General features: G+C 37.0%; 1 protein-coding gene and 1 long non-coding RNA gene across 2 annotated transcripts; one reads left to right on the top strand and one right to left on the bottom strand.

Moving 5' to 3' along the window:
- Positions 1–970: 970 nt before the first annotated feature.
- Positions 971–7,732, top strand: LOC138701226 (uncharacterized). Its single transcript, XM_069827903.1, has 3 exons — positions 971–1,300; positions 1,606–1,709; positions 5,672–7,732. Exons 1-3 carry the CDS (start codon positions 1,069–1,071, stop codon positions 6,005–6,007), a joined length of 672 nt encoding a protein of 223 aa, XP_069684004.1. The 5' UTR covers positions 971–1,068; the 3' UTR covers positions 6,008–7,732.
- Positions 7,733–10,529: 2,797 nt separating this feature from the next.
- LOC138701225 (uncharacterized) lies at positions 10,530–16,932 on the bottom strand. The gene is made up of 3 exons (XR_011332480.1): positions 16,701–16,932; positions 11,200–11,359; positions 10,530–11,114 (listed from the first exon to the last, which is right to left on the bottom strand). It is a non-coding gene; the product is annotated as an uncharacterized lncRNA (long non-coding RNA).
- Between the last annotated feature and the right edge of the window lie 203 nt (positions 16,933–17,135).

Genomic DNA, 17,135 nt, shown 5'->3' with positions numbered 1-17,135 from the left:
TTAGATTCTACATACTTTGTAATCGAAAGCTCACGAACTATCTTCAAATACATCTTTTCTAAGTCTAGGTTCCTTGCAATCGATACCATTTCTAGGCATGTAGAACGAAAGTTTAGGTCAAGCATACCAATAATTAATATCTCCTCTTCACTGATTGCGTATTCCTTCAGTTTTCTAGATTCCCTGTCAGAACGGTAGATAGCAGCAATCGTCCTATATGCCTATTACACACATTTTAAAATAAATTACTCAATTCCTCTTACTTTAAATGCTGATATACATTCGCGTTTTATCTAACAAGATTATCCTTCCATTTTTGAAATCTATATCCATTCTTTAATTCCTATATTTAGACTATCCCTATAATTATTTTTTCTCTGGCACCCTCTAGTGATCTTCGTTCCTTTACCTATATAGGTAGAAATATCTAACAAAGTCTTATAATAATTAATGGACTAAGTGGGTTTATTGAGAAGGCGTCTTCTGGTCAATATAGACTGCCAGCTGATGGACGTTAAGATGGTTGACTTTAAAACCTTCATTGACAATTGACGCGAAGGTAAGAAAACAATACAGTAATCGACAGAGAATCAAGGACGAAATGTACCAATGCTAACACTGTGTGACAATAAATGTCGCCAAGAGAGCTATTAAGTACTCACCACGTGGGAACATTAAGTTTGGCAACTCAACCGTTGTTAGCATAGCAACAGGCCTACCACGCTATGTGACGTTCAGTTTTTCCGATCGCAACGCTCCTGTCATGTCCCATTAAAAAAAAAAAAAAACAAGTATAAGGCTGCGCTTCATGTGAGTTCTAACTCCGCTCGGAGTTGGTTGGTTGGTTGGTTTCCCCAGCTGTAAAGGTGCTCTTCGCGCAACATATTCGCTCAACTATTTCGCGAGGCAAGACTCGCATAGTGTAGACGTGGCCCCCACCCGGAACCATGTTGCGCGATACAGCCTCGCGGCCAGCCACCTCGCAGTCGGTTTGTGGACGCGCAACGAAGAGCCTCGCTACTCCCGTTTCGTACAGTGTGAACGCCGATATTTGCTGCGTGCGAGAAAATGAACAAAGAGCAAAGCATCCGCCTCATCGAATTGTACAAAAATCATTCGTTTTTGTGGGATCCCAAAGACGAGGCCTATCACAAACGGGTGAAAAGGGAGAATGCGTGGAAGGAAATGAGCGCGATCCTTCAGCAGCCCGTCTCTACTCTGAAATCAAAAATGAGAACTCTGATGGGATCATACAGAAGCGAAAGGTCGAGGGAAAAGAAAAGCAGAATATCTGGATCAGGTAAGCAATTTGTTTCGTTGTATTTTTTTTTAATATCGTATTAATCAAAACTAATCTTGTTTATACTCTGGTTGGCGAGTTGGTATAGCGCTGGCCTTCTATGCCCAAGGTTGTGGGTTCGATCCCGGGCCAGGTCGATGGCATTTATGTGTGCTTAAATGTGAGAGGCTCATGTCAGTAGATTTACTGGCATGTAAAAGAACTCCTGCGGGACAAAATACCGGCACATCCGGCGACGCTGATATAACCTCTGCAGTTGCGAGCGTCGTTAAATAAAACATAACATTTAACAATCTTGTTTACAGGTAGTGTGGATATATATGAATCCAAATGGTTCGCATACAAATATTTCGACTTTTTAAAGGACAAAGACAACCCGAATGTAACCTTAGACACAGTTAGAAGCAAAGTAAGTACAGTCTGTAATCAACATCTGTTCCTCTATGGCAAACTGTAAGGGCATTTTCACAAAACTCGCTATCTACAAAAACCTGTTGTTTTTTCAGGAGAGCTGTTTTTTTTTTTAAATACACATATATCGTGATGAAACTTTTATCTGTAAAAAAAAAATAGCATTTATCACAATCTTAGAATGGAATTGATAAACATATTTGAAACAAAACTGTGAATTTGCATTTTCCTAGAAAATATTAATAAGTTTATTGAATTTTTACAAAACTCTTTATCTGCTTCTCTTAAAATGAGGTTTATATAAATTTACCCAATGTGTTTGTTCTATTATGTGTCATAATGATACTTATTTTAACACAAACACATTGCCATTACACAATGAGACTGAAAATTTCCGAAATTATTACATTTCAAATTAATATTTGCACTTTAGTCATAAAGAAGCATACCAATGTTTCTCGGATTAGGGTATTATTTATACTATATATTAAACACATTCTATTATTAGATAATCATGTCAAAAGGTTTGGGGGAACAATCACAAGAAATTATATTTATTTTCACAGGATAACACAAACACTGATGTATGAAATATTGAGCTAGTATGGAGCTGTCCACACCTGTGGAATAACGGTTAGCGCGTCTAGCCGCGAAACCAGGTGGCCCGGGTTCGATTTCCGGTCGGGGCAAGTTACCTGGTTGAGGTTTTTTCCGGGGTTTTCCCTCAACCCAATATGAGCAAATGCTGGGTAACTTTCGGTGTTGGACCCCGGACTCATTTCACCGGCATTATCACCTTATTCTCATTCAGACGCTAAATAACCTAAGATGTTGATAAAGCGTCGTAAAATAACCTACTAAAAATAAAAAAAGTATGGAGCTTCTTCCTGGTATTCTGCATCGATGTTGTCATTGTGAACACAAGCAATATTACGTAAAATCACAAGAATCGGCATACCTGGAATGTTTAGGTAGAATTTCTTATTCATTTCTATGTCTCTTACGCCCTGTTGGAACCTTTTGCACTGGTGACGTATATTCACTCAATTTTCTTGAATATTATTTAATGTTCTGCTGAGCAACAGTCTACAGAATGTGGCCACCAATTGAAAAATAAATAATATAACATTTATTTAATGCCAACTCTTACAGATATCAAGTTTTGTAAGAACTCGTCAAAAGTAGATACCGAGTTTTGAAAAATCTCTTGTATTCAACATCAATTTACTAATGTATTTACCAACTTCAGCTCAATTCTGATATCATCATTGGATTCTCCTGACCAAAAACATAAGGATACGTTAAAATCCTAAAAAAAAAAATGTAAATACGAGTTTTGTGAAATTATTTCAAACAAAGCAATCCGCTAAATGGCGACGAATGTTCTAGGCGCGTTCGGATGCCTTTCGTGGAATATTGCGAAGAGGCTGAAACGATGTCGTTGGTTAGTCATTTCGCCATGTTCCATGAATGATTTCTCCATTCCTGTCAGTCGATGATGCCGGGTGTTGGATAAATTTCGCGTGAAGAGCGTTTGCGTAAAAGTTGTATAGGTATACGGTAGTCAGTGTTACCTTTGATGCTCTCTCCGGTTGCAATAGCATTGGTTTTCTCAGTACACGAAAAGCGGCACTCAATGTACCGAAAGCACTCTCTACCACTCGGCGAGCTTTAGAATGACGTTAATTGAATATACGTTCAGGTGAACCACTGTCCGGGTCCATCGAATGGTTTCATTGTGTAGTTATTCAAAGTGAATGTCTTGTCTTCTGATATGATATAGGACACTTGCACACAATATAGTATTCGCAAGGTTTTCGGGTTGGGTATATTCAATCTTCGGTTCTCTAATTTTTGGTAAAGTGTTTATTTGAATATGTCACCATCCGATATTCGCCCTTGGTAACCTACATGAAATTATAGTTTACATCGACTAACGTAAACAGCACGAAACTAAAAAAAATATTTGTAGTTGTAGTATTCGGTGCCTGTATGGATGGGTGTTTGCAGTATGATGTGCTTTCCATCAATTGCACCGATCGCGTAAGGGAAGGACCATTTTGTTTCGAATTCATCGGCGATTTGAAACCGCTCCTCAGTAATAGATGGTAAATTTACCTGTACATAACGAATTAAAAATGAATTTTTAAAATGTAAATAAACAAATATAAAATATGTAATAAAGTGATATCAAAAACTTTTTCCTTGCATTTTAAGTATGTCCTAATTGTACCTATGCAGTGTAAAATATTGTCATAAAGTCAAGAAAACAAGGTACAATAAAAATGTAAGGAAAAGGTTTTTGATGTCACTGTACAAATCATAATAGAAATATGTGATTTGAAAAATTTCCCTTGTTTTATGACTTAAGGGCAGATTCCACTGAAAATCATAAAAATTTCCCAAAAACATATATTGGCTACTTTACTTCTTTAATTTATTTAATATTTAATTTACTTAACTAGCTAGCTAGCTAGTGAGTACAAATTAAAATTATAAAGCAAAAATGTTTCTAGCCACTACCGTAAGAGCCAGGTTCGTGTACGGTGTGGTCTTAGTCAGTAATATAACATAACATTTACAAGGACAGTTTACTAAATACAGTAAGTAACTTAATTCAAACCAATAAATAACACACAAGACCAAAAAAAATATATGAGAGAGAAAGAGAGAGAAAAAACACATTTAATATAAATTGGCAGTCAGACAGAAGCCAGTGATATTCAATAAGAACATGAATATAGTCGACAGAAATAAAAGGTAAAAAATACACACTTTTATTAATATTATATATTATGAATAATTTTATAAATTTCTTTTTTAAAAGCTTCAATTTTAAAATATTTCAAATTTGGAAAATGGTTTGTAATTTTATTGTAAAGTCTTGGGCTGAAACTAGCACCACGTTTAAGAGCTGCACTTGTATGACATTTAGGCTCAATTAATGGGAAAGTAGACTTTTATCTTCTTTAGAATATATATTTTCATACTCCAAATGGATTTAGTTCAATTCTGATTACAAACATGTTTTTTTTTTCAATTAAGGCTATAAGGGAGCGTAGCATTTAAAGAGATGACAAAATTATTTTTTCATCAAAGAATTATTTTTAATAATATCCGACTAAAAATTTAGTAACTTTTTGTTCTAGAGTTGGCTCCCTGAAGTTACTAGATGAATATAGCAAAAGAGAATTTAAATTTATATAAATATTCATTTTACTTTCAAATTCATTTTTCCATAAGTTTATTTTTCTTGATTCAACACCAACTTTTTATGCCAAATAATAATCAATCTGTATAAAATTGTTATTACAAGTATTTATGAGGTACCTGCATGTTTTTATGCATTTATTTTGTGAGAACTGCTGCTAGTTTATTTTCTTAGTATTTTTTTCATTAATTATAGAAAAAATAACATTTTTTAATTTTCTAAAAATCTTTTGAAAGTGAATAAATGAGATATTTCATAAAATGAATGCATTGGAATGTTTTTATTTCTCTTGTGAACGTAAAAATAATAAGCTTAAAAATTGAGGGGTTGGGTGCAAGAAAGGCACTTCTCTCAAATGCAAGTTTTGAGAAAATTGATGTTGAAAATTCAAACCGTAATAATATAATATATGCACACCTTTACATTTTGGGTACTCCTGACCTCTATGATCACAGTATTGAACTACAACTTGGTGATCACATGCATTACAGATCAAAGAACACAATAAAGCGTTTTAGTCAAAAAGGACACATCCTCTAAAGTGCCCTTCTTGCACCCACCCCCTCAATTGAGATCTACTAAGAACTTGGGTTTGAAAATATTTCGAAAAAGAATAGAAAAAATCAAAATCCAAAAATATTTTAGAGTTCAAAATTTTTGTTAGTCCTTTACATAGCAAACATGCTCTCAAAATTTGGTTGAAAAAAATGATTAGGAAAAAAGAATGTCCCCTTAATTTTTTGTTTTAGGAATCCCAAGAAGTGACTACTGAACTTATACGCGACACCCCGCCAGTTACTAACACGTCTACTGCTGCGTCAGAAGACAGCACGTTCCGTACTCCAACTACAAAAGAAGACCGCAAACGAAAGAAAGTACAGGATAATTCAGACTCTGATAAAATGATGGGTCAAGCATTGCACATTTTGCAGTCATCGCCTAATGCATCGAACGACCCATACTTCGCATTTGCCTTGAACTTGGCCAATGAGCTCAGGAAGTATGACGCTCAGACACTTGCACACGTCAAAAGAGCCATTGCGAACATCTTGTTTGAAGCAGATATGGGTAGGATGTCATCATAACCTACTACGTCATATGACAGTAACCTACATCTACAGCAAGTGTACTTGTCATCATCCTCTGGAATCTCTGGCCCTCATGATTACGGGTGTCAAACATGCTCTGGGCCCACAAGACTTGCACTGTCTCAATCCCACAGCACTCATCACACCCTCTAATGCAAGATTTATCAAACAGCCTAAATAATATGTATTGAATCTTTATGAAAACTAATGGGTGTTTAGTTCAAAGTGTGTCATGGCTCGCTGTATGCCGTCATGTGGCTAGCCGATGAGCCTAGAGAATTCAATCTTCCTACACTTCCACAGAGGCGTATTACCTATGTGCCAGAGAAGTTACCTAGCAAGTACGGCGTTCATTCTGAAGAGTACGTACCGATACGTACGGTAACACCTGTAGTGGCAGGAATGTGAACTGTTTGGGAACACGTACTGAGGTGAGTTTTTTTCTTACTATCGGGATAAGGGGAGAGGGTCAAGACGATTATTTACGTATTTGTTGACATTAACTTCGACGGTCAACATGGACACGGAGCATTTAATTTGTGTTGTGGAATGTTGCCGTACACAACCGATGATAACAAATACCCTGCGTACGACTTGCCCGCGCAAAACACAGTTCGAAATAGGTTATGGTAGCACACAGACCGTACAAACCGCCATCTGTTGCTACGACGTTCAAGTTCAGATTGAACGCCTTGAATAATAGGCAACTTCTCTGACATAAAAGCTGAAACTCGCTTCAAATCGCTGACTCACAACAGTAACGTCATGACACACTTCGAAATGAACACCCACTATTACATTCAAGGGACTTGAACGAAATGAATTACTTTACTTAATTGATTAGTGATTAAAAACTAACAAAGAACCGTAATATTGTTTTTGAAACCTAACGTGAAACAACTGAAATCCCGCAAGTTTTGTGATTCTTACTCAAGAATTATTATAGAATTTGTGACTTTAAAAACTACTTGTCATTGCTGACTTAACCTTGTTTAGTTATAACTATAACATATCACAAACACATACACTTTCGGTTGCAACAATGTGCTTTACACCTGAGGGAGGATGCATTCTCTCTGTCTGTACATGTTATATAACTCGAGAACCACTGACAGGTCAATGCTATGGAACAAAGCAAGCAGTTGGCAGTAGTGGAACGCCAACCCCATGCGAAAGCTCTTCAGAAACCCACTCGTAGAAGTACGAGTACAGCACAGAGGGTCCGATATTCCCTAATCTCATTCTGGACGGGTCAAATGGATGTTAACAAAACTTCCTTTAGCCTCGAAATACAAAGATCCAAAGTTATTCCATCCATAGTAAAAATTTATTAACTCCTTCACCAAGACAGTGAGCGAATGAAGTGTAATTGTAATGTATTTAATTAAGAAATGCAGAGAATGTCAGTCACTCGAAAAAGCGGCCCGAAAACATCGTAATCATGCTGGTTCTTAACCTAAGCTTTTTCAACTTCCGGCGTCAGTGGAGATCTCTATCTGTCTTTTATTGTTGTGGATATACGCTAAAATATGTCGCTTAAACTCTTACTAACCTTGTCAGTGTTCACAAAACATGTAATTAGCTCTATACATGGTGTGAATATACAATGTCCGCGATATTGAAGACGTTATGCATTTCATATTTATTAATCTATCAGTTTATCTGGTTAAACACAATACTCCATATACTAAACACACATTTTATATACACAGGGCTTTCATTTCAAAACTTCCCAGTCTAAATAACTAATTATTTAAATTGATATATATTATTTAATGTACCGAAGTACATATGATATTTCCGTACAGATATTATGCGTCATCATACGATGAAATAGTAATGGAACGGAGAAAAATTCTCTCCGGCGCCGGGATTTCAACCCGGGTTTTCAGCTCTACGTGCTGATGCTTTATCCACTAAGCCACACCGGATACCACCCCGGCGCAGGACAGAATCGTCTCAGTTTTAAATTCCAACTCTTGGGTTCCCTCTAGTGGCCGCCTCCTGCACTACGTCATAGATGTCTATGAACGTAGGACTGAAGTCCACACATGTGCTGAAGTGCACTCGTTATGAGTGACTAGTTGGCCGGGATCCGACGGAATAAGCGCCGTCTTAAATCACAAGTGATTTACGCATATCATATATATTATTTAACGTACCGAAGTACATATGATATTTCCATGCAGATATTCTGCGTCATCATATCCGGTGTGGCTTAGTGGATAAAGCATCAGCACGTAGAGCTGAAAACGCGGGTTCAAATCCCGGCGCCGGAGGGAATTTTTCTCCGTTCCATTACTAAATAAAAAACACGTCAATTTAGATATTAAGGGGGAAGTTTGAAATCAGGCTTAATTGCATTTTAGATTTCACTCTCCCCCCCAATCCTCAGCCACACTCACTTTTAAATTTCAAATGGCACCCCTATATTTTTATACTTACATATGAAAGACCATTCAATTGTTTACACACCTCATTCATTTGTTTTCGCATCTTTTGTTTTCTATCGTCGCCTGGCAACCTGTATTTCTGTTATTATCAGTTAATTGTAGGATGAAAACATAGCTTATTTTGTGTAATTCCCTAAATTTAATCAACAAGGATGAAAAGTAAGGATAACAGTAATGAAAGTTGACACTGATAGTAGTAGAGATGGAGTAGATGTACACGCGAATGTTTCTGTATAAGGTGGCAGTATTGTATAGCATTCGGGAATTATATAGAAGGAAGACAAAGAAGGTTAAGAGTTGTAAATACTGTACATCAGAAAGGATGGAGGAAGAAATAGACAGAAGCAGGGTTAAACTTTAGATAAGTGGCAGACTAGGGGAGACATAGATGATAAGAGAAATATAAAGGATATATGATAGAATGTAAGCAAGGTAGTGGTGGACCGTATGCAGAGATGTGAGGGAAACCACTACTTGAAAGCCGTATGATGACAATAATTATGAATATGAATACGAATATGAATCAACAAGGATGATTTATGGTCTCTTTTGAAGGGTATACACCATTTTAAAATAATTTAGGCTAATACACAAACACAACTATTACATGAAATGCTCAATAAGTTTTGTAGCTTTATTCTCTTCAGTTCTAATCAACAATAACAACAATCCTGGTTGGGATGGTCAACTCACCTCAAGCTACGGATTTATAGGAAGTGCGCGGCGCACGACGTAGATGAACCGTTTCTGTTCAACTACACTTACAGTGTGCGTAACGCGATCGAGATGGTTTGTAAAAAATGCATCTCATCGAAATCACTCAAGATGGATAACGCGCTCGTGGCATTATTAATTTCTGACGTGTAATTATGAAGATTTCATGTCTAAACTGCCAAATGAAAAGATAAATAGTTTATTTCCTTTCCGAAATACGGAAAATACTTTTATGCTCGACCATGCCGAAATGTAGTAATTATACACCTTGTAGTAGCCCTTTAATGCACCTCATTAAAGTACACCTATTCATTAAAGTTCAGGTGCTCAGCCAATGACAAATCACCTTTGTATCATTATAAAACCGCAAGTATCGATTATTCTCGGATATGCAATCGAAAGACAATTAGCGAAAAGTCACGGAGGCTGGAAATCCAATGCTGTCGCAGAAGGTTATGTTCTGTTACTATAATAATGAGCGTTAATTGTAAGTAATATTCAAATAAATTCAATTTGTCATCTCGTTTTTCAATTCTAAATCAATTTCCAGATTATATTAAGACTAATGTTCATCTTATTCTCTACGTTATATCAAGGTCAATGGCATTCGGCCTCGGAAAAAATCAATACTTTCGCGTCTGCGCACATCTCACAATTCAGGTCAGTTCGCTAATCACTTACATAACCATAACATGACCTACTTTTGAATAATTTCAAGTTAGAAATATGGTCGAGCATAAAAAGTCGTATGAAACTTGCCTATAATGGTAATTAAGACCCTCGTATGAAAAGTATGAAACTCGCTTGCGCTCGTTTCATAAACAAACATACTTGCGTCTTAATTACTACCATTATAGGCTCGTTGCATAATGTACTATTAAAATATGACAGAAAGAAGACTTTTGATAACAAAATAAAATACCGTGAATATTTTAGGCTTTCCATAGAATTGTTTTTATACGTTTCTACATTATATTCAGAATGATGTACCTTCTTCACTATGTGGAGTTAAGGTTAGCATGTCTGATCGTGAATGAGCGGATCCGGATTCAAACACTGGTTTAGACAAGTTACCTGGTTGAGATTTTTCCGGGGGTTTCCTTCTACATATTAAAAGCAAAAGCTAGGTAACTTTCGCCGCTGGAGCTTGGACTCATTTCGCTGGCATTATCACCTTTATTTCACTCGGACGCCAGGTAACCATAGCATTTGATAAAGCATCGTAAAATAAACCAATTACAAAATAGCTTTGTAACTGACAAATGCAGCTTATTAATCCAGAAGAAAACCTGTGACTCACTTTGAGGTGTTTATTCTTTATTATACAACAAGAGACAGTTGAATTAAACAAACATTATACTGTATGCAAGAAAAAGTATTTATATTTTAAAAAATAGTTTTTAGAAAATAACTATACAACGTAATGAAAATTTTAATGAAGTTCGAGCAAACTTAGAGAATTTTAGGGAGAATGAGAATAAAAGGTAAGAGTTTCGGTTGATATTTGTTAATTATTTGTCACGTCCAAGTTTTCTAGCTCTAGTTCAGAAATTATTTTCATAACCTCTAGCTTTGCTCTGGTCTGAAGTTGCAGACTGAATTTGGAAACAGTTGCCGCAATACTTCGAAAAAAGAGAGAAATGGGATCTGGTGGTTGCTCAGAAAATTGCTTAGTGGCAATGTCACGGAGAAGAGATTCTTTTTCTAATCTCATTTTTTTAATTTCCTGAAGTAACAAATTATGCTCATTAGAAAGGGCTCTTTTAATGGTATTCCGCGGGATATCTGAACCACCTTGGGACGTGTTTTGCTGTAATTCTTGCTTTTCTAGAAGTTGGTCAGTTTCTTTTGTGCAATGCTGTTCTTGGGGTTGCGGCTCCGATTGTTTAACAGTGTCCTCTCCTTCTGCCCCTCCTTCTTGAGCCTTACTTTTCAAACTGAAAAAAGGAAGTTAAGATCAAGACCATTTTTGTCATACATGCAGTAAATGTCGAAATTTTGAATGAAGAAAATCAAACTTACGTTCTTTCCACAATGGGATTATTATCCAAGAATCTCAAATTGGCGAATTGGCCCATATGACTGAAACCGCCACCAGAAGATCCCGTTCGTTTTTTTGACTCCTTCCTTTTTCTTTGGTAATAATCTCTAATGCTTTTCCACCTTATTCTACATTCCGTATCTGAAAATAAATGCAATTCAGATTCAGGGGTAAAGCGTCCACATAAACATGACAAGCTTTACTTACAATCTACAAATACTGCAGACAAAGATTTATTTACATTAGAAGATGTTGTGCTAATACAGTATTACAAAATTACTCCTTTGCAGCGCTCTTCCATTCTTCTCATTCACTAAAACAAGCACAGCCGTAATAACCTACAGGGTGATTCAGTGACTACATTACAAACTTTTAGAGATGATAGAGGAGACAATTATGAATAACTTTCATGTATGAAACTATGTCCGGAAACGTTCCTTTTAGTAGTTACAAGTCTAGATATTATGTTAGTCAGTGTAACCAGCTAGAATCGAACTCAAGGCCATCATTTTGAAGTCTGGTTGCAGACGTCCTGTTTCTGCAAACGTTGGTGATTTCTCATAAACATGGGATAAGCTAGTTGGCATTGTAAATAATATTTTGATTCATTAAATCTTGTAACTGGCTATATGGATTTCATTTATGGAAGAGCAAAAGGAAATACAAGGAAAGTTGCAAGGTTTAATCAGTCAAAATATCATTTACGATTCCATGTTTATGAGAAATCACCAACGTTTGCAAGAACAGGTCGTCTGCAACTAACTTCAAAAGGAGTCCAAGTCCACACCTGTGGAGTAACGGTTAGCATGTCTGGCCGCGAAACCAGGTAGCGGGTTCGATTCCCGGTCGGGGCAAGTTCCCTGGTTGAGGTTTTTTCCGGGGTTTTCCCTCAACCCATTACGAGCAAATGCTGGGTAACTATCGGTGCTGGACCCCGAACTCATTTCACTGGCATTATCACCTTCATCTCATTCAGACGCTAAATAACCTAAGCTGTTGATAAAGCGTCGTAAAATAACCTACTAAAAAAAACTTCAAAAGGATGGCCTTGATTTCGATTCTAGCTGGTTACACTGATTAAAATACCTAGGCTTGTAACTATCAAACGGAACGTTTCCTCCGGACAGAAGTTCCTGTATGAAAGTTATTCGTAACTGTCTCCTCTATCATCCCTCAAAGTTTGTAACGTAGTCACTGAATCACTCTGTATAAGCTCACAGTTGTCATAATATGATGCATTTCAATCTACTGAATACTATGTTACACTCAGAACTGATGTAAGCAAATGTAACTGTTCTTACAAAAGGTAGGATAGCAGTCATTCATCTCAATTAATAGAGAGTTTTCGCTAAACGTTAACGCTATGTTGATGTCAGTAATGACGTACTTGGTGACGTATGCTAATGTTCGTAAAACTTCGGAAAGAATAATTATACAGTACTATATTTTCTGCTCTTTTAACATTTATCATGTCGTAGCCCCTATTATAGTCAATGAATCGCGCTGTATTTTTTTATTGATAGCTCAATGTCTAAGGAAGGCATAGAAAACAATTTGAAATGAAAATCTTTTTTCAAAAGTAAGAAGAAAATGTTAACTTCGATGTGATCTGTTCAGAATAGACATTTACACTTTCAAAAGTTGATAAACGGTAAACTTTTTTGTTCTTCACGTTAGATGGGGGTCAACAGGAGACAAATGTTGAGAAAGAATGGAAATTACTTTTAAAAGTGGTCACTACTCAAAATCTTTACTGATTTTCCAATTACGGCGAATTAAATAAAGGGACTTTAATTTATATTGCGTAAAAAATACACATCCAAGGGTTGCACAAATCTTTTAGCTTTTGGAAAGATAATTTATTTTGTCTTACCATGTAAAGTATTGATTACTTCTTTATCAGTAAATATAGTGTCATCTCTATCCGACCATTCCAGGAATCCAGAAGTAGTAGTGTGCCTTTCTTAACATCCGGGAGAAATACCTCTCTTAACCAACTTCTCAAGTGTTTTTTTTTTTTTTTTTTGTGTGAGTTTACCGGACCTACTTGCATCGACCACGATATTAAATAGCTTATCTTTGTCTACACGTTGTTTTACTTTAGGTCCAAATTCCCCTTTCGGTTCTTGAAAGCATATGTAAGTCGTGTTCCTAGATTTCCAGCTGCATACCTATGGATTTGTACGGTGTACGAATGAGTAATAAGTGCCATGGATTGCACTACTGCTGTATTAATGTGAGTTACGAGAAACAAAATTCACAAGAGCATTACTGGGAGAGCTGTGATACAGTGTCGGGAAACTACGAGGATTCGATTGCGTGCAAGAAGCGGTATAAGTAGCAACGATTTTTAGATCAATATATTTCGTAAACGAGGAAAAGGCGAAACGAACGACTAATTACCACGTTTTTTAACGAACGAAAATTAGTTTAACTATGCATTTTCATTGAATTTAAGCAGCATGACCTGGAGCGGTTCCCTTGTAAGGTTCCACTGCGACGTTGTCCGCCACAAGTACCAATATGGATTTTTTAATTAAAAATCACAGGCCTCACCGGGACTCGAATCAGGACCGTCTGCGTGACAGGCTGAAGGTCTGACCACTCAGACACCGCAGGGGCTCAATTGAAATAAGTGTTCTTACTTAACAGCTTGTTATATTGTTGTCTGTCGTGATTAAAAGTATGATGTCAGTTAGCGGCCGGTGATCTAAATCCTTGGTGAGGCCAGATGCAACTAGTTTAAGTGCCTCCGATAGAAAATGTGTATTTATGATATTAATTATTATTGTTGTTATATTATTAATATCATTATTACTGTATTATTATTATTATTATTATTATTATTATTATAATTATTATTACTAGTAATGAAAAATAATAATTTCACTCACCAAATAAGCTGTTATGCTGCGACTTTCAGTGATAGTTTCAGTGTGATGAAGCAACCCATATTATGTGTTGAAATTTCCCTTTCTTTCTTTTCTTTTTACTTTTTTTCCTTGACAGCAACGAACAAGGCCAACAGAGAAGTTTATTTTGCACCACATTACCACTTAACCATTTATGTTGCCCATACCAGGATGTAATAGAAACTCGCGTTTTAAGATTATCTGTCAGAAAAATTGTCAGCGATGTCGTAGGTATCTCGGTCGGCTCTCTCTCTTTATTTAAAACTTCCTTTCTTTCAATATTATTTCTTCTCGAAAAAGGACACTCTAATAATGAATTAACTACACCAGCATTATTTCTCGCATTTGTTTATATTTTCCCGAAATACATAACAACATTGGCCCAGATTCACTACACGAAGTACAATAGTACAACGCCCTCGCTTAAGTCATAAACTAAGATATAAGAGGAGAGAAAAGTGTGGGTCTCTGCCTGCCAAAGAGCTGGAATGTTTGTTATTTATGGCCTATTTAGGAAGACAAGTCACCCTATTCCCACCCCACTCTACCCTTGAGGCCGGCCCATGGTTGAGAGGAGTGAAACCTGACCAGGCCAGACGAATTGTGCCTCAGTTACAACGTTTAAAGCGCAACGTCTAAAGCCCGCGAAGACAAACGAAAATCCAGAAGCAGACCCGGCACGAACGATCCTGGCCTCATGAACAAATTTCACTGCAAAACAGGTCTATATACATCACAAGCCAGACCCGGCATGAGCGATCCTGGCCTCAGGAACAAATTTTACCGCAAAACAGGTCTATCTACATCACAAAGTTTTCAAATGCTTCTACAGCGATATATGCTTCATTCAAATAACTAATACATTACATAAAAACAAAATTTGATTTCAGTTAAGCCAAGTGACTGAGGCCCGGCCTCACTTGCCTCAGTCAATCAGCCGCCACTGTCAGTCAGTTTCGCCAACAAGCAAAACGAACAGGAACCCCGCGAATTCTCATTTTCATTTAATTTTCTGCATTCCGTTGATCTTACATCAGCACTGAAGCTTTAAAATGTGGAACAAATAAAAGAGATACAATTTTTAGAACAACAACGAACACTTCCACACAAGAAGTGACAGTATTAGACCGTGATTGTATCAGAATAGGAACAATTTTTAAGCACGCTAAAATCAAGGATGGATCGATTGACAGTCACCCACTGCAATAACAGTAATAAATGTATGACAGCACATCTCTTCCATGTCAATATAAACATAAGAAACAAATGTCATTCGAGGCCTGAGCCAGGTAATCTCTTAAGATGAGAGATTATGTCAACCATCATCAACATTGTTGGCCGTGGTGGGGCGAGTGAAGTGTATGTTATGAAAAGTATTCCTCTCAACTTAGTTGAGAAACAGAATGAAACATTTGTAAAATATGCAGTACCAATGAATTGAATCCTATAGATTCAAAATCCCCTATATCCACTTTCACAAATTGAAGGATTTGAACAGTAAGTGGTGACAAATAGAGGAAATTTTCAACCTAACAGTGACTTTTTAATAAACCTTGTCCTTCAAATTTAGTGCATTTTTGAATTCATACTGTATAAATCATTCGAATTCATTCTTAGCAAGCAATATGTGGGAGTAAATCAATTACGAACAAAATGGTCTTTAGAGGGTTTTCAATCTAGAGGATTCAATTAAATTGTAAAATATATCAACACTTGGGTAAAGCAAAATATGTGTATACCTTATCTTATTTCATGGAGTGCAGTTTCATAGAAAAGACTTTGCCGACTGACCTTCTACTGCCCACTACTAATTATTGGTTGTCATAAATAAATGTCTTCCTTACTGAGACGGAAATCTTGTCTTCTCCTGTTAGTAACCAATCACAACCTTAGTTCAGAAGAATTGACAGGCTCCCGTCAAATCCACGTGGAGGCAGAGTTGCCGTATCTTTTCCGAATTCCAAGAATCCCGTCAGTTTCACTGCATAATTTCGAGGGTCACCAGAATTGTGGCAACTGTGCAATGTTGGGACGAGGGGACAGGATGGAATTGTCAGAGTTGTTTGTGTAGGAAGTCATAAAACTGTAAGTGGGTGTTCAAAGGAGCCACCGAACTGTACTCCTTGAAATAAAATAAGGTATGCTGTTCTCCAACCAGGAGATTAACCGTGAAATGAATGTGCTTACTATTGTGTCATCTATTGGAGCGAAGTAGCCTAGATATATAATATTACCGTTATAACATCAGTTAAAAAAACATGCGCGCTCCTGCATATGTTATTTCCTGTATGGAGAGATTAAGAGACCAGGAGATTAACCGTGATCTAATTTTGTAACTAGGGTAGCATAAATATGTGTGTATCAGTGTTATTGTTTGTGCTTTGAGAGTTAGCCAATGGAGATGCGTGTACTCACGTGTGTGACTTTATAACATCTTATGACATCAACACTCATTCACAGCATTACCCCGCTGCGTCTCATTCCCTGAGACTTTCTCCTGGTTGGAGTACAGTACTACCACTTCATTCTAATAAAATAACGCATTAGGCTTATGATTAATGTTTACTTACCATTTCTTCCCATTTCAGTCGCAATTGACTTCCAAATATTGTTCTTTGCTTCAATGTCTTTGTGACTCTTACTTTTCACGATATATAACTGTGGGTGTTGGCTGACAAGATCGATGAGACGATCATCCTCCTCCGCTGAAAATCTGTGTCTCATTTTTCCTCGAAATACTTAGCGCAAACACTCAGAACTTCTGCTCGACGACTGCGTCGGAGTCCAACTCTAGTTGATATACGTAACTCACAGTGCCAGCGTGCGCTCGGCGAACAACGCAATCAGTTCAGCTCCGCAGACCCTTGGAAAACAGTTCCATAGTTGCAACATTTTCATTTCAGCGCGCTCGACTCACTGTCTGTCGTGCGCCACGCAATGTTCTTAAAAATCGTAGCTTATCGTCATGCCTCGTCATGTCCACTGAGTTGTGTGTTTGTAACATG

Source organism: Periplaneta americana, chromosome 6 (genome assembly GCF_040183065.1).
Source record: "Periplaneta americana isolate PAMFEO1 chromosome 6, P.americana_PAMFEO1_priV1, whole genome shotgun sequence".
NCBI lineage: Eukaryota > Metazoa > Arthropoda > Insecta > Blattodea > Blattidae > Periplaneta > Periplaneta americana.
Note: the sequence above shows the minus strand (reverse complement) of the source record. Positions and strands in the feature narration are given on the sequence as shown.

Bases quoted from the DNA above. Each gene is read 5' to 3' on its own strand.
- LOC138701226 (XM_069827903.1), top strand. From the start codon at position 1,069: ATGAACAAAGAGCAAAGCATCCGCCTCATCGAATTGTACAAAAATCAT. The intron at 1,301-1,605 runs GTAAGCAATTTG...TCTTGTTTACAG, and splicing joins AAGCAGAATATCTGGATCAG to GTAGTGTGGATATATATGAA. The intron at 1,710-5,671 runs GTAAGTACAGTC...TTTTTGTTTTAG, and splicing joins TAGACACAGTTAGAAGCAAA to GAATCCCAAGAAGTGACTAC.